We start from the raw sequence: 20755 nt of genomic DNA on the forward strand, positions 1-20755 counted from the left end.
GTGTGTGTATGTGCGTGTCAACCTTCAAACCTAATCCTAAACGCGTACTTTCCTTCTCTCTTTTTTTTTCTCTCCCCTTTTAACCCCTCCATTACCTCCCCTCGCAGCCACTTTCGCCCTCACCTTTCTTATTTGCTCCTCCCCTCCTTCTTGCCCCCTCCATCTTCCTCCTCCCTCCCCTCCAAGCTTTCCCTTTCCCTCTCTCTTCCTTCCTTTCTCTTCCTACCCGCTTCTATTCACCTTCCATTCTTTGCACACATCCCCTTCTCTCTTTTTCTCGCTCTCCTTCTATTTCTCTTTCACTAATCTTTCGCGATACCTTCATTCCGTGTCCTTCCTTCCTCTCTTTCCATATTCTGAAACGCTTCGATGCCTTAGTACACTGGTTTGAGTCTCGTAGAAGTTGTTGGGATTTCCATGGGAGGTGGTTTAGGGACCCATGTGGTAGTCTGGCAAGGTTTCTGCGCCTTGAACGGGGAAACGCACGCATGAGAACCCGATTAATCTTATCTGTGGTCTTGGAAAACAGTCTTAGCGAGAGTTCGAAGCGTTGGAGAACACGATACCTGTTTTCCGTCCGTCTTTTCCCTTCCAGTTATCTTTCTTTTCGCCGTCTAGTTTCCTGGTGTCATAAAACGCGGCATAAACCAACTCTCTCCGGCTATTGGTTTGCCTCATGAACTTACCAAACCTCAGACACGCCACGTCTGTTAAAGGTTCCCCACCCAACCCTCCCCATTACCTCACACCGCGCACCTCGATCCGCCCGGTGATGTAAGGAGAGCGAGCGGCGGCCAGGAATGCGGGCAACTAGAATGCGGTGAATTAAGTCAGGTGGAGAGGCGGTGACGGGCGGCGGTGACGGCTACGGCGGCGGTGGTGATGGCGAGGACTCGAGATCGGAAGTCATGGAGGTAGAGAGAGACCCGTGACGGAAACCACCACTTACGATAACCTGAGGGCGAAGTTTTCTGGGGTTTAGTGTTAAGCGTTGGCCTCGTCAATAGCCGGGCTTAAAGACGTAGATAATTGGGTTGCTGGAATGCGCGTTAGTAGTGTTTGCGATGTTGATTTGACTAGTAGTTACGGAAGACGATAACCTGAGGGCGAAGTTTTCAGGGGTTTAGTGTTAAGCGTTGGCCGCCTCAATAGCCAGGCTTGGAGACGTGATTATAGGCTTCTTGAAATGTTCGTAGTAGCGTTTTCGATGTTGAGTTTACTAATAGTGGAGATGTTAATATGTCACGCAACTATATTACGCGGCGTTACTCTGAAATGATGTAGATTCGAGGAAGGGGAGCGGCAGTAACGGGGTCTGGCTAGGTGGGGTGCCTCCTGCTGCCTGGCTGACTGGAGGTGGCTGACCGCCTCGCTGACTGGCTGGCCATGTAACATCACACACTTGACCTGCTTCGACTTTTATTATTTGCTCGCCTTTCACCCGCACTGACGTCACCTCCTTATTATGTTTATGCTGGCGGTGTGGCGGGTGATGAGGGGGACTGTGCGTTGTACCTGGAAAGAGAATGACACGCGAGAACAGAAAGGGATCCAATACTAAACACAGTAGCCGATGACTCTTAGGTCGTATTACTAGACATGCCGCAGCCCAAGAACACATATTTGACAAGGCTTCCGTAGGAGTTGTGGGCATTTCCAGGGGTAGTTTTATGACCCTGGTGGTAGTGTGAGTCTTCCTCTGTACAATGAACCTGAAGAAACACTCATTAGAACCCAATTGACCCCCTCTTTGACCTTTAGAAATAATTGATGTGAGAATCGAAAGTCTTGTAATACCGACCTTAGATTCTACAACACAACCAAAAACAGTACTATTCCACCCTATTTAGACCACTAGAACCTCGCTATCTAACACATTACTGGGATTTAGGTATACAAGTGTGAAAAAATAAATAAAACAAGCAAAGAAGTCCCCGTTTCACCACCATTCCCGTCCCCGCGATCCCCTTCCTCCCGCCGCGGTGAGGGTGTACCCAACCCACTCGGCTATTAAACTGGCTCTGCCGCTGGTGGACTCCGGTCTGATGTTTCTGGGGCTGCCTTGTTAAACCCGTCCATCACCCACTCTGTTGCCACCCTTCCCCACTTCATCGTGAGGACCAGACAATGGATTCCAAAGCTCAATTTCGCCGGAGGACACAAGGCAAGGCGTGTGTAATGAGGAGGGAATAATGTATTTAGCCGTGTGATTGAGCGAGGGCCCTCCCAAACACATGTACTTCATCATCTGCCCTATATGCCCGTGCCTGGTGAGGTGTTGCACGGGATATGGGTGGAAGCGTGCATGGCGTACAGTGGCTACATCGGCGCCGTGAGTTGCGAGAGAGTCGTGGCGTGACGGGCGTGCTGTGAAGCTGCTGCCGATATTTACGTTCATGGTCGGTATGCGAACGAATTATAGGTTTGCTGAATACGTATGAAACTGCGCAGCTCGGACTGAAGTGAGTATTCTTGCGGATGATTAAGTTATTACTGATACGTTGATCGTACATCCGTTTCTCAAATTATGCTTCATTTAAGACTAATGAGATGGGTTAGAGGAGGAATGTGAGCTTGTAGGAACCGTTTATGGCCAGATGATGCAAAATTATTAATATGTAAAGTAGGAGCCTGTTATTAATTGCTGTCCTTGCCACTCCTACATCCTGACTCTCATCTCATTTACCTACAACCCTTTATCTACATCAGTTTGGGGGTGGGCCGCGGCTCCTTCACGCTGGCAGAATTACACTAACACACAGTCACACCGCGTGAGCCTGTGTGTTGCACCACCGCCGGTGACTGGCTGCACAAGTGTGTGAAGGATTCTTTGAGAAAGGAGGAAATATTTTATGATGTAACACTCCCGACCCGCTGCGTGCTTCAGAGGAACGTAGAGTTTCTGGGAAGTATTTGCATGTGTGGTGTCGTGCAGAACATGATAGTGGTGTGGTGATGGAGGGAGTCTGGATGGCGTAGTGGCGGCGACTGTGAGATAAACAGTAGACGCCTGCTTCACGGATACCACTTGATTGTAGGAAGTGCTTAAATGTGTGATGTTATATAGAATCTGCCGAGAAGTGTTGCCAGTCGTGGATGCGGTGCTGGAGACGGAGTGGCTGGCGGCGTTAGCGGTGGCGACAATGAAGGTATAGGAGTGTTGGTAGTGGTGGTGATGACGCAGGCCAGACTGTTGCTAGGCTGCCTTCATCTTGTCCTTCTCTCAGCCTATAGTCCGCCAGCCACACTTCGCCTCCTCGTCACGTAATATCATGTACCCTGACGTGTGAGGGCCCGGGCTAACGACACGGTCCCTCACGTCACACGCCGCTAACGTGATGCTGCCTCCCTGACGTGCTGAGGAGGACTGAGGTGAAGGAGTACGATCGCAACCATAGGCTATTAGCACATTTTCTATTGTCAAGTTTTTTTATCCCACGCTCAAGACACCGCGTAATTATTTCCCCCGCCTCCTCCACGCAGTCCGTCGCAAGCGGTGAGAGTGGCAGGGGTGGAGGGAGGGAGGGACACGGGTGCGCGAGGTGACCTTGGCTCACATACGTGGGGCGGCGTGGCGTGTGTGGCGCCGCAAAGGGAGTAATAACTGATGGCGATTTCCTGGCCAGTTACTAAGGCGTCGTAGGTGACTTTGAGGTCTGATGCTGGGCCCCAAGACGAGTTTAATCCTTTGTCAATACTCGCAGGTACTCCACCGGTTTGGTCATTGATATTTGGAGCCAGATCAACATTACTTGGTTCAGAGCGTAAAAAACACAATCATTCTCATTTATCGTCCTCTCATGGACATACATCTGGCATCCATTGCTTCCCTATCTTGATCTTGAGGCTGCTTTGTGTGGCTGATGGTGAGGTATTGATTCAAGATGTTGACTTTCTTATTGTTATATTCTCATTGACTGATCCCGAGACCAGTGCATGATGTTAAAGTCGTCCTTAGCTACCCACCAGTGAGCGGAGGTCTGGGGCAGGAGCGAGGCTGAGGGTCTGTGGGCCATGGTCTGGACGAGCCATGAAGCTGATAGTTTTCCTTTACACTATTCTCTCAGTGGGTATTTTCCCACGTTTTAAGACAAATCGTGACTAAAATACAGTACCAGCACCTGTAACACATCGGTCAAGGTCACATTTATTTATATCCTGGAGGAAACCAGCCGGGCCGCGTCTGGGATCCACCGGGACTGTCCCAGCGTCACTCCGGGAAGCCCGGCGCGGCCCCTCCGTGACCCTCCTGCGGCCCCGCCCCCAGAGTGGACCCGGCGGCCGAGGAGCAGCGTGGCATAGCGGGTCAGCAAGGACACCGACGAATGAGCGAATGTTACCAGCCCAGCGGCACGCTGGATTATCTGCATCCACCACTTGGCAAGGATCGCTCGACCACTTAACTAGTCGCAGTGTACGAGCACGAGGCAATATTATCTCTATTCCACCCGCTGACTTGACCGCCTCACGCTTAGAGACGCGACCTGCCATATATACGTAGTCGTGGGATGACCTTCAAGGCTCCCATTGTCTCGTATGGAGTGCTGTGATTTTTTTCCTTTCCTTCACATCCGTTTTTTTATTATTCTGAGGCAAGGCTGAGGGGTAGCTGGAACAATAGTAGTAGCCATAGCTTCGCTCGCTCGATTTCTATAGCAAAAATTACGCATGATAGTAATTTGATGGTTCTCATGACTTTTTCACGTTCATGGCATAGAAGCCGTGTCAGACTATAACTCGACTCATCAAACTACCCATGGAAATGCTCACAGCCTCAATACGAAAGCCTTAACAAATGTGGGTGTGTATGTCCCGAGATGTTTAAGTATATTGATCCCTTGGAGTCATGTGTAAATAGTAGTTATGTGGATCCTGGGTGCGTGGTGCTTAGAGGAAAATCAACACTCGTCCAGGGAACAAAGGGTCTTCCCCGGGTGCGATACTTGGCACTCCCTTACTCCTCACCTGTGTGACGGACGCAATTATGCACCAACGCGCTGCTGCCTCCCTGCATTAAAGCGTCTCCGTCCCTTGCTCTCACTTTTCACTTCTGGCTCCTCTCACATTGCTCGGTATTCATGGACGATTTCGCTTCTCACATCAACTCTTCCCAAAAGACAAAAGGGAGGTTAATCGGATTCTCGTGTGTCTTTTTTACGTTTAGGATACACAGGCTTTATCAAACTACCATCAAGGTCATAAAACTAACCCCCCTTCCCACCCATGGAAATTCCCACCCCAACTCCTATGAAGGCCTTGTCAAATTTGCGTGCTTGGCCGCGGAAAATTTTTAATGTTTAAGAATATGATCCAGTCTTTCAGCAACCCTACTCTTGGTCCGTTCTTCCCTACTCACTCCTGTTCCTCGCTCTTCTCCTTCTCCTCCTCCTCCTCCCCATAGGTTCGTATTTATTAAGGTTCATGAGAGATGCATAAAAAGGTCATATTCCTAGGCAATGCACATTTAGGACCATCCAAAGTTTCCCCTCACACCCCCTCTCGGCTTTCCTTCTCCCCTTACCCCTCTTTTTCCCGTTCCCCTTCCCCCTTATTCCTCCCCGTTTTCCCCTTTCCCCTTACTCCTCCACTTTCCTTCCCTCCCCACTAATCTTCTTTGCATCACTCGCCTCAATCCCTCTTTGCACTTGCTCTCTCCTGCTCTGCTTCTCACCTTCCTTTGATCTGCTTCCGTCTTTCATTTGCCTCCTGCTTCGTTAGCCTTATTTTGTTATTTTCGCTTTCATCATCATCTGCCATGCACGCTTCCTGCCTCCCTCCCATCAGCTCCCTCGTGCGCTGTTTCACCCCGACTCCCCTCCTTCGAGTATAACGCCTGACAGTTGGACTTTCACCGCCTTTCACAGCCGCCGTGCACCAGGATAGCCACCCCCACCCTCCCCAACATTGAACCAGTCACACCTCCCCTTCTTCCGCCACGCCCATCACTGCCACACCCACTCCGACCCGCCACACCCTCCCCTGCCTTCACACCCACGGAAAACACATACCTACAAGTTTCCTTCAAGATTAAGACATTAAGTGTGTGTAACTTGTCTGTATGTGCCTGAAATGTACTTAAACAACTATAGCATCGAACTGGAACCCAAGAAAAGCATTAGTGGCCCCTTTCAGCATCTCACTTAGGTTTCAATTCCTCTGTGCCGAGCGAAGAGCGAAGCAGTTTCATGTTAGTTAATAATACGGAGATCAAGTCTATAGTTTTTCCTCTTCGATTGAGATAGAAGAACCTGTGGGCGTCTGTTGTTTGATAGGGCTTATGGTTATGTAGATATAGTATAGGTAGGGTACGTATAGTATAGTTACAGTAATTAGTCATAGTGGGTTAAAGTAAATAAGTTGTGACTAGGAAGGGTTCGGTAGGTGTGTGTTTCAGTCATCGTGGTCTGGTTACGTGCTAGACTTGAGATCGCCAGCCAGAACCCTCCCTCAAAAAAGCGTGAATGTGGGGAGAGAGAGAGAGAGAGAGAGAGAGAGAGAGAGAGAGAGAGAGAGAGAGAGAGAGAGAGAGAGAGAGAGCAAGCCACACCCTCCCCTGCAGGCTGAGTTCTACTGCATCGCGTTCACTCGCTGGCCACTCGTCTGCACCTCTCTCACTTTCTCACTTCCTTTCATTGCGTGCTTATTATAGTTTCTCCCTCTCTCTCTCTCTCTCTCTCTCTCTCTCTCTCTCTCTACTATGCGATTGCGTGTTGTTGTTTTTGTTGTTGTTTTTCATGGTTTGCTTTCCACTAATACGTATCCAGTTTATACTTTTGTGTTTGTTTGTTTTTGTCTTCCATACGCTCGGTAGTGAATGTGTTAGTGAGTTGGTTTGTTTATGTTTGTTTTTCGCTCGCTTCGCTATTAGTTCTACGCGGTTACGTATATACTATACATTTATTTTCTTCTACCTTTTCTTTAAACTGAGACATTAATTATTTTTTTCCTACTCTAAAACCAAATTAAAGATGCTAAACAACACTAACCGCAACAAAGACACGAGCAGTACTATTTAGAATGTCAACACCACTTCACGATCGTCAGGAGAAACTCAACCAACCCAAAGTTCAGAGGCGTGATTGACGGAAGGAAGTTTATTGAAATCGCACATCGCGCCTCCTTGCGACATCGCGGCCTCGCAGGTGCGCCCCACACCTGCGAGGCCGAACAGGTGAAGCAGCAGCACACCGGGGAGTCTACTTTTCCTGTGCACGTATTTTTTTTTTCAGAGTTTTTCATACGTAAGGAAAGTCAACATGTGAATATCTGAAATCTAACTGGTGAGACTTATATTTACGTTGCTATATTAAAGAGATAGATAGATAGATAGATTGATATATAGATAGATAGATAGATAGATAGTTAGTTAGTTAGTTAGCTAGTTATGTAGTTAGTTAGTTAGTCAGTCAGTCAGTCGGTTAGTCAGTTAGTCAGTTAGTGAGAGAGAGAGAGAGAGAGAGAGAGAGAGAGAGAGAGAGAGAGAGAGAGAGAGAGAGAGAGCGAGTGTTTCTACCAGCTAAATATCTTATCCTCTCCCTCGTCACTAAATGAATTCGCTTTCTTATAATTCTCTGATTCCTGATTCCATTTTTAGTCTGTGCAGAGGGAAAAAAAAACACCATATTGATTTTTACGGATGAAACAATGATCTGCATAACGAAGTGAAGATTAGCATACGCGTAACGGTACTGAATTGACTTTAAACTGATCAGCTATTCATGTAAGTTTCCCAAGAGCATGGTGTATCAAGGCCGTTTAGAAATTCAATAATTCAAGAGACAGACTGTCAGTGAACGGGTAAGGCAGAGGAAGCATACGATATCAAGACTGTCCCTTCCCCTCCCCCCCCCCACCCCCAGCCCGGCTCAGATACTGTTTATATTCTCTTTACTTTGTGTTGGGCCAGGTTCAGGCCACTCCGTTTCGTCGTAACATAGCGCCGGATGCAGCGTCATCAGTTTAACGTCACTTCGTATCCTTACCCTGTCTTTGTGTGCGAAATTAACTATGATGTATGAGTCTTTCAGTTTTTTCCTTAAAGTATCCTAAAATAGTGTTATCATGGAGAAGGGAATGTAAATGGTATTGTTTATGGCCGTTTGCAAGAGTTGTGGCACAGAATAATAACAATGCCGAGACCGAAAACTCTCCCGGCGGCGAGGCTCAGGGTGTACTCCTTGTCCTTCTGCGGGGCCTCTAAGGTGAAGGATGGTGGCCAGGGTGGTTGTCCGGACTCTGCCGCCTCCACGGATCTAACGTCGTGATGACACTACGTACATCCGCTGCTGCGTAAAGTGAAACGTAATATGAACTGGTCCTGAAACAATCTTCCCTGTAATTTTTTCTTCGTTTTGTGACTCTACGCGTGTATCTTTAAGCCGGGGAGAGTTATTCAGGATTTCCGATAAGTATTGTGCAATGTTTATTTACATATCTTTAATACAAGTTTTTTTCCGTTTCTCAGATGTATTTTTTCCACGAATAACTATAATAATCACTCCTTAGGCCTAGCTCCCGGCTGCGAGAGGAAGGTCTTGTTATCTGTATGTCGAGCAGGGGAGAGGAGGACGAGACGGGTGGGGCATGTTGGATGAGGGGTAGGTAGTGTCAGTGCTGCTGGCGTAGAGGAGAGCCTGGGAAAGGTCCGACGTGCGGCTGTGGTGTGGGGCGGCAGAGTGTGGGAGGAAATGGCAACAGCAAAGTCTCTGTCTGTCTGGTGCTGTGTGTCATGAACAGTGAAAGTTAGTCGGAGAGAAACTTGACTTAGAAGGTGATTGAGACGGACAAACACGCCAATACATGACAGTGACGAAATCTAATGTTGGGTCTGACATGAGCGCGTTGAGGAAGACAGTTCGAATATCATGCATTTATAGAATCCAGGGATCAAAATAAATCACTAGATATATAGAGGAAAGCTACCATTTATTATCTCTCGTTAAAGAAATATCGACGGGATCCACTGAATCATAGTCCCGTTACTTAAACAGGTGCTGCAGACTTATTTTCGTAAAGGTAGTAAGGAGTCAGCGTAGAACAGTGCTAGATACGTGCTCAGAGAGAGGTAGTTTAACTTCAGAATAGGAATAGCGTGTAAAGCAAACCTAACAAGCTCGTATGATACAGTAACTGGAGGGGAGCTGAACGATGAGTAGCACAAGCATCGTATTATCTTACGTGTAATTTTCTGTGGTGTTACTAAGTGACTTGTATAATAAGTAATCTTAGACGTGAGGTGGTGGGTGGGGGCGGGGCGCTCCCTGGCAGTAGCGCAGCTCGATCTGACAAGCGGTGAGTGCCGTGGGCAGCAAGGTCCGCAGCTCCTCCAGGTCCGCAGCGAGCCGGGGGGCGGGGAGGTTGGGGTTGGGGATTTGGGGACTGGGGAACGGCGAGTGTGTGAGACAGCAGGCAGTATGGCGGTGGCTGCGGGAGGGTGGGGAAGCGCTGTCCCTCCGCTCTCACTGCTCAGACCGCTCCACACCGTCGGCAGTGGTGGTGGTGCCGCGGAACGAGTCGCGAGCAGGCTACATGCTCCAGCCCTCGTCGGTGGTGAAGAGGCCTCAGCAGTAAGATGCGTCTCCCCAGTCGGATACTAATGGTTGAAGTGTAAAATGTAGAAATACATAAAACAAAAAAAGTGCAAAACCAGGTCAAAACGGACCATAAAGTTGTTGTGCGAGTAACTCGCATCTATCAACGTTGAAAAAAATATATATACCTGCAAAAAAAGTTAAATTGTTCTTAAACATCGTGTGTGGAAGTGAATATCGTTTACTGAATGAGTTAAGATTGAGTGAGAAACCTGTGAACCTACATAGCCTGAACATCACCAAACTTTGTGACTTGTCATCTGCTGTCACCTTCCTTTTGGTGCACCAGCACCTAGCCCAATGAGATAATAAGCGGCGCCGCTCGGAACTGGTGCTGCGAGAAAAATCTCTGAAAACCTCTTAAGATAGTTTGTGAATCACACCTGGCTGGTTGGCCGACCATTGCAAAGTTAACGTGCCGGAGCGAGGCGGAGATACGTATGGAAATTTGCTTCATTTGTGGCGGCCCCCACAAGTTGTCTTGAATGCAAGAAAGACTGAGCAGCGGTAAAACACCTCCCAGGACACAGGGCCCCACCACCAGGTAAGACACGACCCTCGCCCCTTGTTCAGTCGTCACGACGACCACTAAGTGGCTGCCGAGTTAATTTTCCAGCTCTCCCCAACACTGGTGACGGACGGCAGGGTGCCAGCGCCCCCGCCCACAAGTGGATAACTCTGCGGCTGTCGGCAGCCCGCCTTGGGACTGGGTCAATGAGAGCTGTCTCGACTAATTTGATATTTTTACTCTGCTTAATGCGGTGACATGTATATTATCGCAGCCCGTTATAGATTTCGTGATACTCGTGTAATTACTTTTGAGCCAAAGCTTTCAATCTGATAATGGTGAACGTCAGGCATCTACTTGGCCTAGCTAAGTAAAGCTTTCTGAACAGTAAACGAGTTCCGGTGTTGGGAGATTAGATGGCAAGGAAAACAGTCATCAGAGGCGTGAACACCACTTATTACAGTTATTAGACGAAAGGACCCTCGGGCCGGGCACTGGAGCATCGAGCGACACACGTGAATCAGCTGTGTGCTTGTGAGAGGGCTAACTGTAGGGAACCTGCAGTTAAGGAATAATGACCATAATTTCTACTGTCACTCCTTATTTTCACCTTATAATTAACCTCGATCTGACGAAGTAATTTGATGCATAACAAGACTTTTTTTCAGATATGAGAGCAATCAGTTACGAAAATTAAGCAAAACAGTCGGTTCCAGCTACACATCCGCTTAATTTAAATAAGAAAATGAGGCACGGACAGGTGGCGTTCAGGCTCGTAGTCAATCGTCAATAAAAAAAAGACCGACAAATAATTGATAGAAATAAATAAAAAATAAAGGTCGGTTTCATCTGCTCCCTTGTTTTGTGAGGGAAAAAAAGTAACCTCCTGGACAAGCTAACAAGAGTTTTTGCTGTATACACATAATTCTGGACCCTATTCTCAGACGCTTTCGGTTTCGGTTCTCACAACAAACATTCCCAAAGGCCACAAGGAAGCTTGGGCTCCCATGAGTTTTTCATATTCATGGCACAGAACACTTGTTAAACTATCACCAGGCTCATAAAACTACTCGTGGAAATGCCGACAGCCTCTAGGAAAGGAGTTAAATGCGTCTGTGAGCCCCGAAATGGTTGAGAATATGCACCCAAGTGTCACACAGGTACAAATGAGTAGCTTGAGGAGGGGAGGAGTTGATGAGTTGGGGAGTACATTGGGCAGACAGTCAGGTGGTCGTGTGTGTGGAGGCGTCACCGGTGTGGCTGTTACGGTACTTCTGTGTTGTGGCGTAACGAAGCCTCGACCCCGGATGTTTACAGTATGAGCACTTTTAGGGTGTTAATGTGTCTTTTCATCACGGCGGTTTACTTTATCTTGCAGTTGCTTGGCTTATATTAATATTAATCTATTTATCCATTGATTTGTGTGTGAGCGCGCGCGCGTGCTCACAAATGGTGGTCATTGAACTGCACATGTTAGTGGTAGTAAAGCTTAATCTTCATATTTATGATGTGGTCATTTCTTTTTAGATGGTAATCTCTTTCAGCAGTAAAAAGAGCAGAGACGTGTTTGCTCGTCCTCTGCTTGATTTCAAAGGCCAAATATTGAGTAGACACTCATGAAAGCATCATATAGGTACTCAGCTATTTGTGCCATGAAGGACGGGACAACTGTTAGGTATTAAGCAGCCTCCTTGTGTCCCAGGATGCGCATGACGGGCCTGTGGGCTGGCGGGGGCGGGGAGGAGGAGGTGGTGGACGTGGAGGCCCAGTTCCCAGCGCTCACGCCGGGCACGCAGCATGCAGCACAGCCTCGCTCAGGTGGGTACGGCGCTACTTCTGAATGACCAATTTTCCGATATTCTGTTGCTACGGTAAAGTTCACTGACCCAAGCAAATACTTAAGGAAAGCCCGCAGGGATTCTGCTCCTACAAAGGTATAAGAAGCCCAAAGTATTGTATCAATTTGGCATCTGGGGTGTTTGCGCTGTATTCCATCAGAAGTATCGCGCTTATCTGATATGTTTGTTGGAGAATTATGTCTTACAAAATGACAAAGTAATATGCAGCATGTGGCGCAGAGATCTGTTACTCTCCATGCACTCCTGGCAGTGTTAGAGAAGTGCCGGCAGGGTGGGTCAGGTCAACACTGCTGACTCGTGCTCCTTGCCATATTTGAGAAAAAAATGTCGGCTACACATCATAAAAAAAAATGCATCTATGTAATCTGGTAAAGTATTGCAGTCTAATGAGTATGATACTTCAAAGAATTGCATGAAGTCAAGAGATTTCTTAACAATTTACTTTCAAACTTTACTTCAGAAAAGATCATTATAGCAAACTGCCTGTCAGTAAAGGCCATTGTAACCTAGGTCTAGTAGAGTAGCCCGGAGCTCTTCTTTTAAAGGGACGTAAAGACTGAGGACTGACCTTGACTTAAAATATGGAGGTATGAAGACGAGCATGAATGAAAGTACGCACATGGTTGTATACTAAAACAACACAGACCAAGCAGAGTTGTAGAAAAAAAACGTAAACTTACCTCAACACACACACTTCATCAGCACTTGTTCGTTTCCTAATTATTTCCAGCTCCCTCACGTTTGCTACCATGTACTCTTTAAATGAGATGCAGGTTTACTAAAACCGAAGGTACCGTAGCCTTTTTTTTTATGTATGGAAAATATATTTAAAGGCCTCCGTGATGCAGTGGTTTGCGTGCCTACCTACGAATTCGCAGGCCCGGGTTTGAATCCTGGCCCGGGTAGTCACCATGCAGCTCACTCACTTATTCATTCTCCCTTTCGGGCTGGTCAATAAATGGGTACCTGGGGAAACCAAGGGAAGTAAACTGTGGTAACCCGGATGTCACACCTTCCCTGTGTCCCGGGGTAATGGGTTCTTGCCACCACAGGCTTAAGGGCCGATGTGACAGAGATGAGCACCAAGGCCACACGCAGCTTTTTCGTATGCCCCAGACTTAACTTTTACCTTATAGAGTGACTTGGAAGTATAAATGGATGAGCAATGGTAAATGAGCAACTTTTTACAAGTTATGGACAGTAATATATCATAACCAAATGAATCCTTTAAATTTGAGGATTCATTCTCTTGGGCAGATTAACTAATGATCAGAAAAGTTTCATTGATATGTTGGTTCCTGGTTTTGTGTGTGTGTGTGTGTGTGTGTGTGTATCTAAATCTATATATTCAAAGAGTGAGATAGAGAGAGAGGTTAACTGTATGTCTACTATTTCAGGAGAGACAGAAAATGGAGGCGAGGGCAGTGTGTCGGACTCCCAGAGCGAGAGTGGCATCAGCAGCAGTGGCGGCAGCAGCACGAGCATCATGGCTCAGAAGAGAAAAAAGTCCAGCCTTTCAAGTTCCTCCGGCCCCCCGCGGCGAGGCAAGAAGAGACGGTCCGGAGTATCGGCACGGGAAAGAAACTTGAGAAGATTAGAAAGCAATGAACGTGAACGCATGAGGATGCACTCTCTCAATAAAGCATTCCAGGTGAGACGAGCAGTATTTAACTCTTACACACTCTGACAGTCATATTTCGAAGGCGATAAAAGGGAAAAAGAGAGGAATCGACGGACGAGAAGGCAAGAACAATTTGCTGAGAGATGAATATGTGACAGTACTCGTGGCAGACTGTCTTGGTTTACTCTAGAACTAGATCCATGAGACTGACAGCATCTCCTTACCACTTTCGTATAAGTGTCTTTTGAATTACTTAGGCATCTGTATACGGAAATGAGAATTCTAAATATCTTTCAATGCGATAATTTCATAAGATATGCCTGACAATATTATAAGACATTTCACTGCCCAAGAACACATATTTGACAAGGCTTTCATAGGAGTTGTGGGCATTTCCAGGAGTAGTTTTATGACCCTGGAGGTAGTGTGACCCTTCTTCTGTACCGTGAACCTCAAGAAACACTCATTAAAACCCGACTGACCCCCTCTATGACCTTTATGAATAGCTGACGTGAGAAGCAGAGCTGTCTTATAATACCTTCCTAAATGTATATACTAGTGGAGGAGGCGAGAACTATCATGATATTATGGAAGCTAAAGTTATACAGAGAGACCCCTTTTGCAATATACAAACTATCATTATTGTAAAGCAATTGTGAGAATGATGGAGGTGATTCTCTGATGGCGGGAAGCTACTACACAGGTACTACATACTGTTTAGCCGACACTGCCCCTGCCCCGTGCTGGAGGGTTGCAAACTGCCCAAGGGTGTCTGTCCTTACTACTTTCATAATCACACCATGCAGACAAAGGTATACCCTTCCTAAAGTAAACAAAATTGTGTGTGATTTCTCTGACATTAATCCTTATAAGCTGTCGTGGATAATGTTATGTAGCTAATATGAAATGCTTACCTTCAATCTGCTTATAGTGAGGCAGTTGATGTGGCGTGGTCGTGCAGGGTGGGTACCAAATTCATGTCTCTGCTGTCATATTCTATTGTTTCTCCATTAGAGACCTGGAATAGGCATAAGCTGTGTTCTGAATGTCCTGTTCACCGTTGCAAGATTATCGTACTCAGAGCATATACTGGTTTCTGATGCCTAACTATTGCCAAGAAACATCAGGAATTAACTATTTTAACGATAGTTATAAGTGAATCTCCTTATCGGGGTCCACGAGACAGTTTTTGGGTCGGAAGTCGGTAAATATAAGAGGCTGAGTAAGACAATCTGGCAACGTTGGTCCTGATGGAGTCTCAGTTTCGCTAATCTTACATTTTTAATCTTGCAGGAGCTGCGTGAAGTCATCCCACACGTCAAGATGGACCGGCGGCTGAGCAAGATTGAGACGCTAACCCTGGCCAAGCACTACATCATGGCACTAACCAACACTGTTTGTGATATGAGAGGAGATGAAAAGCCATACAAGTGAGTGTTTATCTGCTCTCTATTAATACCCAAATGTTAGTGTATAGATTCACAACCTGCTGAAAGTAGTGACACCTCTTACCCTGTTTGCTATGCTTCACGATATGTGTTAGGAAGCCTGTAACACTTGAGGATCTATAATTGTCAGTTTCTTAAGCTTGAAGTTCAGATCATTATAATGTAAGTGTCTATCCATTCATCTCCGTGGGTCTACTTTTTATTTCCACAGAATCTGTAAGCCTTGCTAGTCTCCTCTGGGTGTGCAATACTTCCTTGTTGTGGGTCAATTTCCTAGTAGAAGAAATGTCTTGCTGCCGCTCCTGATCATCTGTATTTCTTCCTTCTGGCTGAGGCATCCCAACTCTTACATATTTATATCTCTCGTGTGTGTTTGTGTGTGGTTCATACCTTGTGCCACAGACCCCTAACAGTTTGGTCTTTTTTTTCAGGTTTTTAGAAGCATTTGTCAATCAGGAAGGTCATCCTGATGATGATGAAGAGGAAGACGAGGAAGAAGAGGAGGAGGAGGAGGAAGATATGGAAGAGATTAACAATAATGGTCTTACACAAGTATTATAATTAAGAACTCCACATGGATATTAGGTAAGCGAGGCCAAATATGACTAAGATTGCACTGGTTAACAATGCTTGATAACAGATTATTTTCAAGTTACTGTCAATGAGGAAATGAAAGAGTAGGTTCACTCATGCTGAACGGCACGACATTGCTATCGTTGCATAGCAGTATTAAAACATATTCTTGTTACTTTTTATTTTTTTTATTTTTTTATATTCAAAGCAGTTTGGTGGAAACTTTTGTTCTGTTGTAAAGTCATATTTTACACACTATAATGTCTTTATTTGTTTTTTGGGGAAACACACTCAGTCAGTGTTCATAGAGTCATGTTAAAGATGGAAACAAGTAGCATCTGACAGTCTTATATTTTGCATGCATCTCAAATGTTTCATGACATGGGAGTTAATAACTCATTATTACTGGCCATTAGTTATGAATCTTAGTCGGCTGACTTCCAGTTACTGCCAGAGTTGTAAATATATATACACGTATGTTCTAGCGTCAGAACTTGTACTATGTGTAAACCTTTCAATGCTGATTACTAGAATGAGGTTGAAGATGTTCTGGATTGTTAGTTAATCCTGCCGGCTTTAACTAACACTTCCACTTAAGTCATTCTGAGTACAGGGTTTCCTTTGCAATGGAAATTCCCATTCACATAAGATGGAAAATGTAGATTTTGCATTACCAGATTGCCTTAATAGCCATCAAGCTTGTAAATAGAAAATGCAGGTATCCTGACACTAATAATTATGCCTTGTTTTCTGTAGGAGACATCATAGTTGAAATGTTTTTGTAAACTATGCCTAAATCATCATTATCATCATCATTATCATCATCATCATCATCACTGATCACTTCTCCAAAGGGGCAGGGCAGGGTGGGGAGTCCAATAAGGCTGTCTGGCCACTGTGACGGCTGCTCCAAGACGAGTCATTAAGGAAGGCCTTCCTGTATCATGTGAATTCCAAACCATTGAGTTTTGTTTTGTGGGAGTCCAGTGGAGTACAGAGACACATATTCACAATTCCCAGGTCTCAGGGATGAATGATACCTTGTAAAAACTGTCCCTCCTCTGCAAATTCCATCGCACAAATCTAGATCATGTAAGGCTCACCAAATCATTCCTGTTACTAGGGTGTACTATTTTACTAAGCAGTTATTTGTAACATGCTGAAGCTTAGTCATTAAAAGCTTGTAGTCAAGGCAGTGACACATCATGCTTATATTAAGACTCAGATATATCACTGAGGGTTGCAAGCATGCACAATACATATTTGTTCATGATAATGTGTGGTAAATATTTTTTCTGCACTTAAGAAAAGCATCTGAGGATTACATACACACACACATCAACAGTACTTCATTTGTAGCTTCATAAGTTTAGCAATAAGCCATGTTCCACCAAAACTGTCACCCTAGGAAGCAGAGGTCGCACTACAAGAATAGTTTCTGGCCCCAACTTTGTTTCCACCCCTTGCAGACTTTTCTACAAAGAAGCACAAAAAAGGTAAATATTGGGTGTGCCAGGCATGGGCACTGTGCCAGTATTAAGTGAAAAATGAGAAGTGAAGCATTTGTAGGCAGTGGAAAGTGTCAGCAAGTATAAAATCACAGGCATCTTCCCTCCTCTCCTAGAACACTGTTGGTGGGAGCAAACATATAGAGATTGGAAGGTTTTCAGCACAGGCAATGAATGGCTGGAGGTTCAGTCTGCTGCTGAAATTGTATCTTTATTTTGCCAGCTGTTTTATAGCAATAATGTGCTGTACAGAATTACTATCTAATAGAACGTACTGTGTGTGTGTGTGTGTGTGTGTGTGTGTGTGTGCGTGCGTGTGCATGTGTGTGCATGTGTGTGTGTGTGTGTGTGCGTGTGTGTGTGCCCGCCTGTGTGTGTACATGTTATATGCATCAGAGAGAAAATTTCAAGTTAAACAGTCAGCGGTCATTCTAGATATTTAGCTAATTGATAACCAACAACTTCCCTTGATCAAAGAATTTACATAGTGTATAAAACTTGGTTTTACAATATGATATCCACTAAATATATCCATTATTGCTGTTCAAACAATTGTCAAGGCAACCTCTTCTTGCTACTCGGCTGACCAAGCTGAATTTGAGTCCTCTGTTAAAAGCTGACAAGAATATTAGTTGTACTATACATTCCAGTGATGGTGATGAATGTGAACCAGACTGACAGAAGAATTTAATTTCGTTTATGTTTATATCAGTGTTGAAAATAATGCATTCATAAATTTGATGAGTTAATTGTTTCTAAAATAAGAGGCATATCTTTACAGATTTTTAGTAATGCCCCAAAAATGTTCACTTCAGATCTGCAAATATGAATTTAATGTTTCTAAGTGGCAAATTTTTACAGCACATCTTGTGATATAAATATTTACAAGTCAGTTCCCAGGCACACATTCCATTCCTGTTGCACAGTTGCATCTATATTTTTTGATGTGATAAGAATTCATAGATAAACAGATATGATATTCATGTGCAGAAAATATATTCATCCTAATATACATAAGAGCTGTTTGACCATACGTAGGCGTTACATATGAGGCCCATGAGAGTTGGCCTGAGAAGTGTGAGTTCTGTAAGAGATGAGCAAGTTCAGTCTTTGAACTTTTTGAGATTACTGCCGTGGCATTCCTTCGAGTGACTGAAACTAGTGCCAGCAGTATTCTGATTGCATTACAGTGAATGGCGTAGAATATGAAAAGACATTTCACAATGTACTGTGAAGTTAATCTGAGTTGTGGAACATGGATTATTTTCTTCTAGATGTAGGATTGTACATTATAGTCATAAGTATCATACATGAATGCTGATTGGTAGCTACTGCAGTCTTCATAAGCACTTTGCCTTCCCATCACATACTTCCTCCCCTCACCGCAGTGCCATACGACCCTGGGTGTCTGGCACGTTACTGTTTTCTTCACACTAACTCGCTCACTCACCATCATCAACATAATCATTATCATTGAATGATAAGTTTCTCAGAAGATTTCATGTTAATTGCCATCATCATTTTCATTATCAGCATTTATATTTTTCATCATTCAAAGCTACATCTTCATGAGTCAACACACAATGCCAGTGCATCAGCACATAAGAAAGAGTGTATGAAAGTGTCTTTTGCCTCGGCCGTTTCACTTCAGTCTGAAAATTGCTTTCACATGTGGTGCACTACAGTAAGAGGTAATATTGTTGCTACCAGAGCTGTAGTAATATACATTGTATATTTGAGTAAGTTTGAGGAATTACATTTCACATGTGCAAACATGTGCACTTCAAAACAAACACACACACACACACACACACACACACACACACACACACACACACACACACACACACACACACTCACACTCACACTCACACATACACATACACATACACACACAGGTGCTAATATCTCACAATTACAGACCTCGATAATATTGACTAGAATGTCTAATGGCTTATTTGTTAAGCCTAAAGTAAAGATATTTCTGACGTCATTGACTGGATGAAGAAGCAAGAAACTGATACCGATATATACACACACACCCACACTGTTGTAGTCATAACACTGGAGAGTTGACGCAATAGTTTAGAAACTTCGTCATGTCCCGGCTTTGTCCTAACCTTACAGTACGGTGACACCAGCAGCCGTTAGCCTTACAGTGTAGTGTTTGTACCCAAGATGTGTGAACTTCATCTTTGCTCTCTTCCTTCACTGGTTGTGGTGAATGCTCTTGGTTTGAATGACTAGTGGTAGTAGAAATGACATATATTTGTAATATTACACTTGAATACAAGTAAATTGTATAACATTTAGGAAGATAATGATCAACCTCCGTTTTGAATACCACTTCTATGATCTCTGTTTCTCTGGATATGAAGGTGATTGCATACGTGAGAAATGAAAAGTGCAATTAGTAAGGTAACTCCAAAATTTAGCTGTAGAACCTATATTTTATAATACTACTTGGCATTAAATCTGGCTTAATATTGTCTTCCCAATTTATATTTAAGCCTTAACCACTGCTAGGGGAAAGAAATCACTACAAGTCTGTCAATGAAATTTTGTATGTTTAAGATTTTTAGATCTAGAGTAGCATGAAGACTGTATCCTTAAATTTAACTTTTATATGAAGCTTTGTAAAAAAACAAACATGGTTGCTTGAGTGTTTTGTAAGAACTTTGTGACGTTTAAAGTGTCTGGGTGGCAGTAGGTTACAGGCTTGTCTCTATAGTATTATATCAGAGTAATATATTTTTTACTTTTAAGATCTTTGCCTCACACAGCCAAAGAAAAGAAGGTTTAAATTGGGAAAGCTACTGGAGAGAAAGTTATGGATAAAACACACCATAGATAATTAGCACAAGAAAGAGAAAAGTCCAAATGGCAAAGAGAATATTGCAAGTTTAATATATTGAAAAGTAAAGATTTATCTTTATAATAAAAGTGACCAGACTGTGCGAACTTTTATTGCCTTACCCTTGACATTCCCACCTCAACCAACTTAGAATTCTTTGGCATTCCTATTCGAAGCACTCCTACATTATTCATCTATGCAGTGTGGTATATACATTAAAATAGGAACAGGATGATTTAGTATTAGAGTAGATTGACATCTCATAACCCATCTGCTGCGATTGGCATGGATTTCACCTTCACTGGTAGCCTGGTAACATATACTCCCAGGTTTTTCTCTGCCTCTTTGGTGGATAGTGGAGTGTTTCCCATGTGGTACTGGTGTGCTGGGGTGGATAGTGGAGTGTTTCCCATGTGGTATTGGTGTGCTGGATATCCCTTCACTGGTAGCCTGGTAACATACACTCTCAGGTCTTTCTCTGCCTCTGTGGTGGATAGTGGAGTGTTTCCCATGTGGTATTGACACTCTCAGGTCTTTCTCTGCCTCTGTGGTGGATAGTGGAGTGTTTCCCATGTGGTATTAGTGTGCTGGATATCCCTTCCCTGGTAGCCTAGTAAAATATACTCCCAGATTTTTCTCTTTCTCTGTGGTGGATAGTGGAGTGTTTTCCATGTGGTATTAGTGTGCTGGATATCCCTTCCCTGGTAGCCTAGTAACATATACTCCCAGGTCTTTCTCTTTCTCTGTAATGGATAGTGGAGTGTTTCCCATGTGGTATTGGTGTGCTGGATATC

The 20755-nt window shown here is 44.5% G+C and overlaps 1 protein-coding gene across 1 annotated transcript; it reads left to right on the forward strand.

Annotated features, from left to right (window-relative positions):
- The first annotated feature begins 9257 nt into the window (after positions 1-9257).
- On the forward strand, positions 9258-20062 carry LOC126997652 (protein dimmed-like). The gene is made up of 5 exons (XM_050858871.1): positions 9258-10134; positions 11801-11916; positions 13355-13608; positions 14872-15008; positions 15458-20062. The coding sequence occupies exons 1-5, from the start codon at positions 10076-10078 to the stop codon at positions 15585-15587; spliced, it is 696 nt and encodes a 231-aa protein (XP_050714828.1). The 5' UTR covers positions 9258-10075; the 3' UTR covers positions 15588-20062.
- Positions 20063-20755: the final 693 nt, after the last annotated feature.

Source organism: Eriocheir sinensis, chromosome 12, assembly GCF_024679095.1.
Source record: "Eriocheir sinensis breed Jianghai 21 chromosome 12, ASM2467909v1, whole genome shotgun sequence".
NCBI classification, from domain to species: Eukaryota; Metazoa; Arthropoda; class Malacostraca; order Decapoda; family Varunidae; genus Eriocheir; species Eriocheir sinensis.